At 37.9% G+C, this 13156-nt stretch overlaps 2 protein-coding genes across 2 annotated transcripts; one reads left to right on the top strand and one right to left on the bottom strand.

Annotated features, from left to right (window-relative positions):
- Nucleotides 1-2596, top strand: LOC103983985 (20 kDa chaperonin, chloroplastic). The gene is made up of 6 exons (XM_009401369.3): nucleotides 1-139; nucleotides 466-680; nucleotides 1050-1229; nucleotides 1641-1796; nucleotides 1973-2050; nucleotides 2294-2596. The coding sequence occupies exons 2-6, from the start codon at nucleotides 492-494 to the stop codon at nucleotides 2465-2467; spliced, it is 777 nt and encodes a 258-aa protein (XP_009399644.2). The 5' UTR covers nucleotides 1-139; nucleotides 466-491; the 3' UTR covers nucleotides 2468-2596.
- Nucleotides 2597-3842: 1246 nt separating this feature from the next.
- On the bottom strand, nucleotides 3843-8752 carry LOC103983984 (uncharacterized). Its single transcript, XM_009401368.3, has 8 exons — nucleotides 8294-8752; nucleotides 6105-6252; nucleotides 5873-6023; nucleotides 5193-5318; nucleotides 5038-5118; nucleotides 4742-4934; nucleotides 4380-4647; nucleotides 3843-4279 (listed from the first exon to the last, which is right to left on the bottom strand). Exons 1-8 carry the CDS (start codon nucleotides 8516-8518, stop codon nucleotides 4038-4040), a joined length of 1434 nt encoding a protein of 477 aa, XP_009399643.1. The 5' UTR covers nucleotides 8519-8752; the 3' UTR covers nucleotides 3843-4037.
- Nucleotides 8753-13156: the final 4404 nt, after the last annotated feature.

Below are 13156 nucleotides of genomic sequence, written 5' to 3'. Positions count from 1 at the left end.
TTTTGTTAAAGTGGTGTAGTGAGAACAGCGCAAACTCAAGCCTCCCCGATAAAGGGGTCCGTGCAATGTGCCCCCGCTGTCTAGGGTTTATCTTGTTCTGCAATCTTCTTCTCCGCTTCCAAAGGAGGAAGCTTGAGGGGTAGGTGGCATCTCTCCTTGCCCTTGCAAGGAAGCTGTTTTCCTTATCTGACGCGATTTTGTCTCTTTTTTAGTGATTTTCCTGTTATGCATTCTTGCATTCCGTCCTGATTCCTAGTTTTCGTGCTTTCTTTACTCAAAATTCGAGAAAGATTTGGGGTTTTTTTACCATGGGCTTTCCTCGATCCACCAAGGATGGCTCACGCCAAATTCCCTGTTTCGTGGTCAGATCTGTGTCTGTTTCAAGGTTTTCGTGCCTTTTTTGGTCTAACATTCGAGCAAACTTTGATGCCCCAATCATTTTTGTCATTGATGACCCCATTTTAGGTTTTCGTGGAGTCATTGAAACACCCATGGCGTCGCTGCAGCTTTCTGGACCTGGAATCACCGCCGCCAAGAGGTCTTTGACGCACCTCGATGGGTTCCGCCTTTCGTCATCCACATTCAGGCTTTCTTCCTCCGTAGGAGCTTGTGGAGTTGCAGTTGACCGGAGGTGTTTCCGGGGACTTGTCGTGAAGGCCTCTGCGGTTGTTGCTCCGAAGGTATGGAAGCGATTTTAGATTGAGTTGCTCAGCGGCTAGGTGCGTTTCTCAATATGTCTGACTAGTTTGATTGCATTCATTCGTTGACTAGTTTGATTGCATTCATTCGTTGAAAGATCTGATCTTTGGATACTTGGAAATCGCAAGCTGGTATACTAAATCTGAATGAATTTGCCTGCAACTTCTCTTCAGATTCACTATGTTCTGACATCAACTTCTATCATTTTTGCTTGTTTGAATATCTATTTATGTAGTTTCCTGGCATTTAAGAGTCTATCTACTAGTTGGCATTCAAAAGTATGGAATAAGTTTAGTAATTATTAGCTTTATTTGCTCTATGTTATGTTGACAGTGTTCTTTACTTTTCAGTACACTTCCATCAAGCCTCTGGGGGATAGAGTGCTGGTTAAGATCAATACATCTGAGGAGGTTACTGTTGGCGGAATATTGCTACCATCAACTGCTCAGTCAAAACCTCAAGCAGGCGAAGAAGTTGCTCTTGGAGAAGGAAGAACCATTGGCAACAACAAAGTTCAAGTCAGTATTGAGGTAGCCTCATCTCTCTATTTGACTCTGTATCTGTTAATTGAATCATAACAGCTAATGAGGTGTGCTGTTGCTACTCTCCAAGTTTGTTTGTGCTCATCAAACTTTAATTTACGTGAATTTCAAACTCAAAAGTTTTATGTGAAACAAAATAATAAGGATAAATAACTAAGATTAATGTTTTGGCGTACTCAACCGGCATGGTTGTTGCTGTTATTGCTAACATGTGCATGATCACCCTTGTCCAATTTGATAATTTTCATCTAAAAAGTGTTTTACTATGCATTGAATTGCAGCAGTCAATTTGCCAAGATATGCATTATGAATACCTGCCTTAGAAACTAATGATATGCACTTGGAAAGGAGGGTAAAATTCACTAAATGGCTAATGTCAAAATTATTTTGTTCATGTAGACGGGATCGCAAGTTGTCTACACAAAGTATGCAGGCACAGAATTGGAATTCAATGGATCTAATCACATCATCCTGAAGGAGGATGACGTTGTAGGTATTCTCGAGGCTGATGACGTCAAGGATCTAAAGCCACTGAATGACCGTGTTCTAATAAAGGTTTGACTGTAAATCTTAAATACCTGCAAGCTTTTCCATTTCTATGTTGAAATTGCTAATATTTATGGTTGACTAGTTGATTTAAGTATAATGTACTTGAAATTTCCGAAATATTTTCCTATTTAACATCATGTATGTATTCATTGTGGGAAAGAATTGTTCGACTTTTGCCTCAGGTTGCAGAAGCTGAGGAGAAGACTGCTGGTGGTTTGCTCTTGACAGAGGCAAGCAAGGAGAAGCCTTCCATCGGAACGGTGAACATCTGAATATCTTTATACCCTTTTCTCCTCCTCTACAAGAAATATATACACCCACCCACAATGGCAGAAGTCTCTGTGGATACTATTAGTGCTACCAGTTGCGCCATGAAACGTGCTTCCTGCAATTTGTATTATTCATAGCTTAGTAAAATTGCCGCATGTTCTTCTTGTAGAAGCTATTAATCTTTCTCGGTTTTATACAAGTTCGTCCCCCATCATGATCATGTCCTGGCACAGGTTATCGCAGTCGGCCCTGGTCCCCTGGATGGGGAGGGTAACAGGAAGCCATTGGCCGTGAGCCCTGGCAGCACGGTGCTGTACTCCAAGTATGCTGGAAACGAGTTCAAAAGTGCCGATGGCTCCCTTTATGTTGTTCTGAGAGCATCTGATGTGATGGCAGTTCTCTCTTGAGATGTGTGTGCGCGTGAGCCCTTTGAAACCTGTTCTTGGCAGGGTTTCAAATGGACGGAGGTGAACTGTTGCATGATTTTTGTAATGACAATAATTGCTCTTTAAATTGCAAGTTTTGAGCTCTGTTTATGCTGGCTGGTGATCGTTGCAATTTGGCATTATGTTTCATGCTTTCTTTTTGAAAGGAAAGAATTAGTTTACTGGTGAAATGTTTTTTTTTATTAAGAAAAAACTTGAAAAAACAATGAGTTGCGTGCTGTCATATATCACTTGAAATTGTTTATATTGATAAATAAGTATCAAAAAATTTAATTTATTATCATTATTATTAAGCATCAGGATTTTTTTTATTTGAATTCCATTTGATTGTGATTAATTGTTGGAATTCTTGAAACATGTTTTTTATTCAAATCCATTTAAAATACGATAAAAAAAAAGTGTTCAAAACTCGGTTTAATCGGCCGATGATATATGCCGATCGGAGAACACAAAAGAAAATAGACATAATTATATTTTAATTAAAATGTGTAGAAACATATAGACGCCAAACTTCCCCCAATCCGTTAATGGGGGATCTCATTGCGATAAGATACGGAGGAGGGTTCAACACAATCCAGATTTTTGACCAATTATCCTTCGCCGCGTGTACGACACATTGAACCAGAAACTGACACGTAAACAGAAGAACTTCTAAACTGCCGTTCTCTGTTATGACACACACAGCGAAGCACCTATGAAATGCTTCTGTTCATCAACATTCTTGACGGTTACACACGAAGCCGTGGATTGCCTACGAATAAACCCTATCCGATTTAAGTTATGTTGCTTTTCCTCTTTGAGATCTATCGAAAGTTAATGAACTATGTTGGAGATGGTCGCACCTATATGAGAAATGAAGTTGAAATTAGTGTCCATTGTGGAGTAGTTAGTAACACACCCTACATTAAACTAATAATCAAGTTGAGAAAGGTCAATTTATCATCTAAATGGCAAAAGAATATCCTTACCACCGTTCCAAAACTATTCTTCTAAAACACAAACAATTGATCCGATTTTTCCCGAGTATATTTGCTTTCATATCTGTTAAAGTAAAGGGACTATATTTAATTTGGTTTGTTTTTTTAGTGAAAGCATGTAATCATCTCGAATTGAGCATCAATCGATTTCTTTCAACGAGTAGAAAACTGTGTATCTAAATTATCAGGACTAACTAATCCATCAACTTCGTTTCACTCAAATCACTGATCAAAATATTTAAACTAAAATTAATAATAATATACTCATCAAATTCTTAGAAGTTAATCTTAATCTTATTAAATGAATGTAATATTTTGTAACACTTTTGTGCATAGTCTTTCAGATACGACGCAAAAAAAAACATAAAAGTTGCCTTCAGATTCAGTTGGAAATGAGCATTCAGCAGTACATTATACAGGAGTACAGAGCCAGTATTGTTTTTTATCTAAAACAAGCTAAGATAGATAGATCGATAAGCTTAACTGTTTAAAATGTAAGATTATTACAGCTACAAACAACAGGAGAAAAATATATATATACTTGAGCATTCTAACTAATTAGACCAGACGTGGATCAAACCTTGCTTGTTGCCGGTGTAGATCTCATTCCTATCCTCATCGTAGAAGAGGGCAGTGACATCCTCGAGTGCTTCTCTGATGGTGCTCCGGATGGTAGACCGGCTGTTGTCTCCTCGCTTGCGAGGCGTGATCTGGAGTGCAGGATCAAGTGGACATATCTTTGCGATGCACTTACCAGTAAGGATGTTGCTCATGTTGATAGAACCGACAGTAGGCACTGTCGGGATTGCAACAGGTAAAAAGATCATCACATAGTAGTGTCAGACATGTGAAGCCTAAAAAATTTGTAGTTTGACTGGAACAAGCAAGCAACATACCTTCTCCCTCCTCGTCGCATCCATCTTCAGCCTTGCAGTAAGAGATTATCAGGTCCTGGTCGCTGGTTATGTAAATGTTGTTGGTATTACAATCTGGGTGCCACAGTAGGTGGTCCTCAAATGAGGTGACAAGTTCTCCACGAAAATTCCAGACTGCCACTGTCCTATTTCTGAATGTCAAGAAAAGGTGGTTCTCATAGAGGAAGATGAATGCAGAAGGTGTCATAAACTCGGTCCTGCTAACTTCAATGAGATTTGAATTCCTCACCTGCTTCCAAGTCAACGATACGTTAAAGATAAATGAACAAATTTTTGAAAAAGGAAAAGAAAGGAACAAGAGGAAAGGATTTTTAGCAGCCTACATCAAGAATCTGCAGATTCTCATTTTCTTGCTTGACCAGGAGCTTCTCATTGAATTGTTCAATGAAGTCGACCTTCTTGTTGCGATGTAACAAGTGATTAAAAGATTTCAAAACTTTTCCATCTTCAATTGACAGTATTTTTAATGGTACATGGCTCTGAGTTCTTTGGTATATCAGCAGCATGATGCCAGGGCTGTCATCAGCAATGGTAGCATGGGAGATCAAATATGGAAGGAATTAATCACTAAAATATTGTAATGGACATTAACTATTTGAACATAAGGAAAACCTATAACCTTATTTTGATCTCCTGTATATCCTTGTCGCATATGGAGTACAGAAACGAATAGTTTTTCAGGTCAAAAACTTTGTAAGTGCTGCAAGATTGAAACAAATGACATCAAAATGACGAACTAAATGAACATGACACAAGACAAAGATAGTGGCTCACCCATCCTGGGCTGAATAGGTCAGTACTTTGCCATTCACATCATCAAATTCGACAAAACCAGGCCATTTCAGGGATTCAGATTCAAAAAGAGGATACCCAGCATCTAACTGATTTCTCCTGATATATCTGCAACAGTTTGACATGGAGTTATCAGTCTTTTATGTGCAAATAACAACAAAATGGAGTGTCAGAATCAAATTTATTTTCCTAATTTATCTGAGAGTTTCCCTAGAGTCATTAGGTATGTAAAAGCTAATCATAAATAACAAAAGAGAAGCCCCATAAAATGTTTCAGTCCTATGGAACCACAAGATGGATCCCAGAAGTCAATATAAGGAACACATGTTGCGGTCAACTTCCCTGACCAAAGCTAAAAGACACTGGTTACGTTATGATAAATATTTTAACAAGTCATCAACAGACCAAGATATTTATGAACTCGACCAGTATGAGTTGTATCATGAACAGGAATTTTGGCTCAATTTGGGTATCAAACAACTGAAGAAGTCCCAATCTTGTATTCTCATTTTTACAACTTCTATGTCATATTCATTTTAAACAAACCTTAGCAGTATGTTATATTGTCTTTTTACTAGCATTAAGAGATTCCAAAGGAGAAACAAGCAAACTGAGAGAAGTTCTTGACAATCAAGTTGATTTGCATAAATCAAGCTTCTTACTCTATTGGAGTTGTCCTGCATTTCAAGGAACTGAAATGATCTGATGCATAAACAGACACTGTGATAAGAGAATCATTATTCTTGTTATAAAATAAGCTTCTAATCACTTCATCAGGGCTTATGTTCAAGAAGCATATTCTTTTGTTTGTTGCTGTCAACAAAGAGAAAACAGAAGTCAATGACAATTAGAAAGACAAAAAATTAAGCTATGAAGTGTATAGGGCAGACTTACTTCGACTAAAAGCGGCACAAAGACCTGATTGAGCAAGAGCAAATATTACATCTTTTGCAGCAACAATCTCAATAATTTTCGACCTCTTCTTCAGAAATTGTAATTTCAGAAACCAATGGACGTTGTGATCATAGGTGTCAAACTCTTCCTGTTGTACCCAAGAAAGATATGACTTAGAAAAATCAATAAAGTAGTAGAAATCCAACATGGGAAACTTAAGATTTTGTAGGGTTAAGAGTGAGTCGACAGAGAATGGATATTGGTATATCGACATTCAGTTCTGTTCAACGATATAAAGAGACAAACAAGACAGAAGATGAAAATACTAAGCTATAAATTTACATGGACCATACATAAAATCGCTTTGTTGAGGCACTGGATATGTATGTGTGTGCATGTGTGATATATTTTTATCCAACTCCATTATTTATTAGAAAAATAAATTGCCAATTACTTGCAAATATGGTTTGTGTGACAACTGACAACTGTACTAGTATTAAATAACTACCAACATTAACTCATTAATAACATTTCATGAACGTGAGGCTGGAAAACAGAGGGGCCTAGAGAAAGAAAGATGAGAAACAGAGAACTATAAATACACAGAGAAATCAGTCAAGAGATTAGATTAATATAGGTACAGCTATCTTATATTCTGATACCTGAAAAAAATAGGACTCAGACCATATTCACATCCACATTTGGAAAGTTCCAAATGGCAGATTTGGGTGTAGACCATAATAAGTAAGACAAGCATCTTTACTAATTATAAGAAAGAAACAGCCAAAGCTGTCAAAAATTGGAATCAATAGAGTACTGGAAGGCAGGCCTAATGGCCCGTACACTCAGTTCCAATGGTTAAAGCTGTGACCACACTATGCAGTAAGGCCAGTATGAACTGAAACAGAGACAAAACTAATAGATTGCATACCAGTTCACAGTCAAACCAGTAATTATTGACCTGTACCAACCGGTATGTAAGTGCTTTTAAACTTGGATCACTAACAAATTCACATCAATAATCCATCCGAGGCATAAGGAAACACTATCAGAATCTTAACTTCTGGTTGCATACAACCCATGAAGCAAACCAGGATGATGGCTAGTAAATAGCCAATGTCCATGAGGAAGCATTAAGCAGCATATAGATGAAAATGAATAGGAAGATAATTGGCATACGGAAGAAAAAGAGAGGAAAGAAATAGCACAATTTTGACAATTTAACTGTAAGTTATCATGTTGAACTAATAAATTAGTGTCTTATTGATCATTTATCCTAAAGTTGGTCTCCACGAATAGCAATACTTCATTAAAGTTTCCAAAAATATGACATGATGGTTAGTCCAGGTGTAAGGAACAAAATTAACATGTTTTCTCCCTCATTCCAGAATTAACTAAAGGCCCTGTTAGACGACAGAGTAAGCTTTTGAACCATGCAAACACATCAATGTGACAGATCCATGTTCATTGGTCAAGCACCAACTTAATTGTACTATTCCTAAATATTTGAAAATATGCTAGCTTATATCCCTCATCAACAACTTGCATGGGTTGCACTTTCTATCGCCATCACCTTTTTCCATATGACCCCCTAAGGTGGAGTTCTTGCACAAAATAACTCTCCTGGTTGGTACTTGGAAGTTTGGAACCATAATCATGATGATTTTGCATTTGCCACAATATTTCCATGGGTTAAGATAATATTTATCATAATATGTTCCATGGGTAAGATGATGATATTTTATCATGATCCATTAGAACAGATTCGATTCCGCTACACATGCATTTAAAACAACAAATGACTACACTGGTATGCCATAATTACCCGGAACATTGCAATTCTCAATCAATTCTACCTGAATAATTGGATCCACAAGGGGCTTCGCATGTAAACAAGCTAAACATCAAAATTGGAGCTTCGCATGTAGGCACGGACCCCAAATTCACATACCAATCTCTCACTGTTCCATAATTACTACGATCCAAAAAGCTCTTAATAAAGTGATGGAAAACCTAACTGGAAGCAACATTTACTTGATTCAATTGAATTACGAAATGTCAACCTCAGAAAAGAGTGATCTTTTGCAACAATCGAGTAGCCAACACGCCACCAGGACCTCAAACAGGAGTTCAAAACCCTAGAAAGCTGAAACCGGCATCAAAGCAAAGCGAGGCGGAAGGATTCGAACCTGGAGCTGGATATTCCGAAACTTCTCAGGTGCGCCAGTCGCGGTGCCGCGGGCCAACCGAGGGAACCCGCCGATCTCGCGGCGCTGGAGCTTCCTGACGGAGTTGGGGCACTCCCGCTCCCGGCGCTTCCGGTCCGAGCACTCCCCAGGAATCAACTCCCTCCCTTTCTTCCTCGCCGTCACCCGGAGCCGGAGCCTCAGCGTCGACTTCTTATGGTTCTCCATCGTCCCCTCTCTCTTTCTCTCTATCGCCTTCCTTCGCCGACACCGCCTCCGGCGCCGACGGCGAGAAACACGGGAGGAAAGCGCCGGAGACTGTGAGCTCAAGGAAAGACAGGGGAAGCGCGCGAGGCCAGGCTTAGGGTTAGGGTTCAGAGCTCCATGGTGGGAGGGAGGAAGAGAGACGCAGCTGCTTCTCTCTTATTTCTTCCTTATTGTTAGTGTCCAAATGCTATGAGACTGCAATTTTGCTCAAATTCCTCAAAATAGTTTATAATTTGGATAATTTACTTAAAAAAAACCTCAAGTAAATAAAATATTTTTACACGATGATATCTCTATATTTAATTTTCTCAAAAATATTTTTAAACAAACTTAATAATATCTTTGAATAGGGTTATTTCAAGTTTGATTGATCCATGAGTTGGTTCGATCTAATTCCTATCGATCGGGTCGAACCCCTTTGGATCGTCGAGTAGGTCTCTTATATTTAAGTTACACTCATTCATATAACCAATTAAAATATATTAAATTTATTCTATATTTATTATAAAATTAAAGAATACTAATTTTTTTGTTACTTATAAATAAATTATAGTGGAGTTCTCAAAATTTTGATTATTATATATCCTGAAAATATCTTTTTAAAAAAAATTATTAATATTAAAACAAGTTATGTACGCTAATTTAACTTATTTTTATTTTGAACATAACTAAATCGATATAGAAAATATAGAATTTTATGATAACTTTAAGATAATTTTATCTATAAATTAATATTTTTAATATATTTTATGAATGAGTATGACTTGAGTATACTGATTTTTTTGAATAATTTATGATAATTTTGTATAAAAATTAATATAATTTTAAGGACAACTCAAGTTTTTTAAATTTATGATGATTTAAGATAATTTTATGTAGAAACATATATATTTTTAATATGTTATGTTAATGGATATAACTCGAGTATATCTTAAATGTAACTCAAGCATAATAAGTTTTCTAGATAGTTTAAAATAAATTTATATAAAAATTAATATATTATGAAGGAGACTCATCGAAATATAATAACTTTTATATATAAACCATAAGGAAGAAGAGGAAGGGAGGGGAAGGTGGGAGATAGTGAGGGAAGAGTGAGAGAAGAGGAATGTGTCGAAGGAAGCGAAGATGAAAGATAAGAAGGTGACGATAAAGATGGAGTGGAAGGAGGTGGAGGTAAAGGTGAAGTTGGAGGATGAATAGGGGTGAGGGAGGTGGATGAGGGAGAGGAGTAAAAGAAGATAGAGGTGAAAAACTAAGCTAAGAGAGAGGGGGAGGAGGCGACGATAGAATTGGAAAAAGAGGAAACTAAGGATAACGAGGCAATAGTAAAAGTGGAGTAAGTAGAGACAAGATGGAAGTGAACCGGAAGGATGAGGGGTGAGGGAGGTGGATGAGGGAGAGGGGGAGGAGTAGGAAAAAGTAGAAGGAAGTGGAGGAGGTAGAGGTAAAGTTAGAGGATGATGGGGCTTGAGGGAGGTGGATGAGGTTGATAGCAATTAAGATTTCCTTTAATAACAACTAAGATTTTTCTAACTACATAAGAAAATATCATAGTTCGCATCATATCACTTTCTCTTCGACGATAATACCTCTGATCTCGCAGCCATCGTTGTTGCTACGGCACCCCTCCTATTCCATCAAGTCGACACCGAGAAACCCTCTCCCCTTCTCATTGTCCGACATCACCCCGCTACCAGTTTTCTCCTCGTCTACGGTAGTTCATTCATCACCTGCGCCACCCTAGGTGGATATGTTGCCCCCTTCTCCATCTCCTTCGTCAACGTCTTCATTGACGTGTCCACCAACGTCGCCCACACCAAGCACGTGCTCCAGCTCAATAATGGGCAAACCTTCCTCTGCTACTCTTCATCGCCGCTGCAACTGTTGTAGTAAGGCAACTCGCTGCTCACGAGATTGAACTTTGCGGGCATCATCCGGACCCGAGACTTGACAACCTCCTCCAGGCTACAAAGTATAATCGGAGAAGCGGTTGGTGAGTCGTGCATGCATCTCACAAATCCTTCCTTTCCCATCTCGATCGGTGATGACCGTAGCTTCCTCCCCCTCTTCCATCTATCCAATAAAAATTATTTTCTCGTTTTTCACTTCCTACTCTTAAAATCAGTAGTATTATAACTCATTGTGATGCTTGTTTAAGCAATAAAAGTCATACTTTCTTTTGGAATCTCCTCTATATCCTGCTTTAAACCTTTTGAAATTATTTATACTGATAATTGGGTCCTTGCCCCAATCACTACTTTTGACATGTTTAGATTTTATATCATTTTCGTAGACTATCTTACCAAATATACATGGTTATACCCTCTCCACCATAAATATGAAGTTTCAACAAAATTTTTCAACTTTAGAAGGTTGGTCGAGAACTTCTTTTATTCTCCAATCAAAACAGTTTACTCTGATGGTGATGATGAATATCAAACCCTCACATCTTGCCTTTCAGCTTGTGGTATACAACATATTCAGTCACCCGCACATACTCCTTAACTAGTTGGTTTTCCTGAACGTAAACATCGACATATAGTTGAAACTGGTCTCACACTCCTCCATCAAGTCTCCATGCCTACAACCTTTTGGTCTACAGCCTTTCAAACTATTGTCTACCTCATCAATCGTATGCTACTCCAGTCCTTCATTACTAGTCACCATTTGAAAAACTATTTTACAAATCCCCAAACCTTCAAAACGTCAAAGTATTTCGATATTACGAACCTCAAACTCAAAAAGTTTTTATATCACTTCATGTTATTTTTGTGGATTCTACCTTTTTGTTTCAAAACCAGGAGTCTCCTACTGTGCACCGTCCTTCTCCTTAGGATCCACACTCTCTTCTTCTCCCAATTCAACAGCTCCTCACCCCCTCTATTGCTTCTCTCCCTTCTTCACAAGGTTCCCCTACCGCTGAAATAATGCTCTTAGAAACACAACCACTACCTTTATCCTCTTTTGGGACTAGTGATATTGAAGTATATTCAACACGTGTCAGTACATCTCTACCGCCCATACCTACAATACAATATATAGCCCTTGAATATCCAATGACAATATGCTCCAAAAGTGGTATCTTTAAACCACGATAAGTCCTTAACTTATATGCTATCATAAATTTCTCGTTAGAGACCAATGAACCTACCACAATTACTCAAGCCCAAAAATCTCTATATTGACGTAAAGTTATGTGTGAAGAATATAATACCATCCTTCATAATTCTACATGAACCCTTGTACCCTCTCATCCCACATAAAATATCATCAAGTGTAAGCGGGTCTTTCGAATTTAGCAGAACCCAAATGGATCCGTTGCTAGATATAAAGCGCGTCTAGTGGCCAAAAGGTTTCATCAACGTCCTGGTGTTGACTTCATAAAGACATTTAGTCTCATTATTAAACACACAATAATCTAACTTATTTTTGAGTTTGACCATCTCAAAAGACTGACATTTATGACAACTCGATGTTAACATTATCTTTTTCACGAGACTTTAAATAAAGATGTCTTCGTGCAACAACCTCTTGGCTTTATCTACCCTCAATATCCAATGCATGTTTGTAAACTACAAAAAGTTATTTATGGACTCCAAGAGCCTGGTGCACCAAACTTGGCTCGTTTTTTACATCAAATGACTTCATCAACTCCAAGTCTGATATCTCGCTATTTCTCTGTCACCAAAGTAGCAATACAATATATCTTCTAGTATATGTGGATGATATTATTATCACGGGCAACAATTCTCTAGAAATCAAGGCATTCCTTAGGCATTTGGTAGATCGTTTCTCCCTAAAAAATCTAGGAACCTTGAGCTACTTTTTGGGAGTGGAAGCAACATACACATTTTCAAGACTCTTCCTATCATAAAAAAGTATATTCAAGATATATTATCAAAGACGAACATGTAAGACATAAAAGCGGTTACAACTTCTTTGTCTACTAGCGAGTCACTCAAACTATATGATGTAAGCCCTACTACAGACCCAACTCAATACCGCTAAGTACTTGGCTCATTAGAGTACTTATCTCTCACCTATCCAAATATCTCATTTGCGATCAATAAATTATCACAATTCATGCATTGGTCTGCAGTATAACAAATCTTGTGATATCTTCACGGGACTCTCAATCATGATCTCTTTTTTTGTAAACACTCCCTCATTCATCTCTATGCCTCTGATTGGGCAAGAAATTTTGATGGCAAAACATCCACGTCATGATATATTATCTTCCTTAGAGCTAATTCAATCAGTTGGAGTTCTATGAAGCAAAAGACAATCGCCCGATCTACAACTAAAGTGGAATACTGTGCCATTGCAACCACTGCTATATAACTCAATTGGGTCACAAATTTACTCAAAGAACTTGACATCAACTCCACCTCTACTCTTACAATATATTGTGACAATGTTAGAGCCCCTTACCTATGCACTAATCCAGTATTTCACTCACACATGAAACACATAACCATCGACTTTCACTTCGTACGAGAACAAGTTGTCAGACATCAACTACGTGTTTCTCATATACATACGGTTGATCAACTAGTAGACTCACTCACGAAGCCTCGCTCATAGACCATTTTCATC

This window comes from Musa acuminata, chromosome BXJ2-5, assembly GCF_036884655.1.
Source record: "Musa acuminata AAA Group cultivar baxijiao chromosome BXJ2-5, Cavendish_Baxijiao_AAA, whole genome shotgun sequence".
Classification (NCBI taxonomy): Eukaryota; Viridiplantae; Streptophyta; class Magnoliopsida; order Zingiberales; family Musaceae; genus Musa; species Musa acuminata.
Note: the sequence above shows the minus strand (reverse complement) of the source record. Positions and strands in the feature narration are given on the sequence as shown.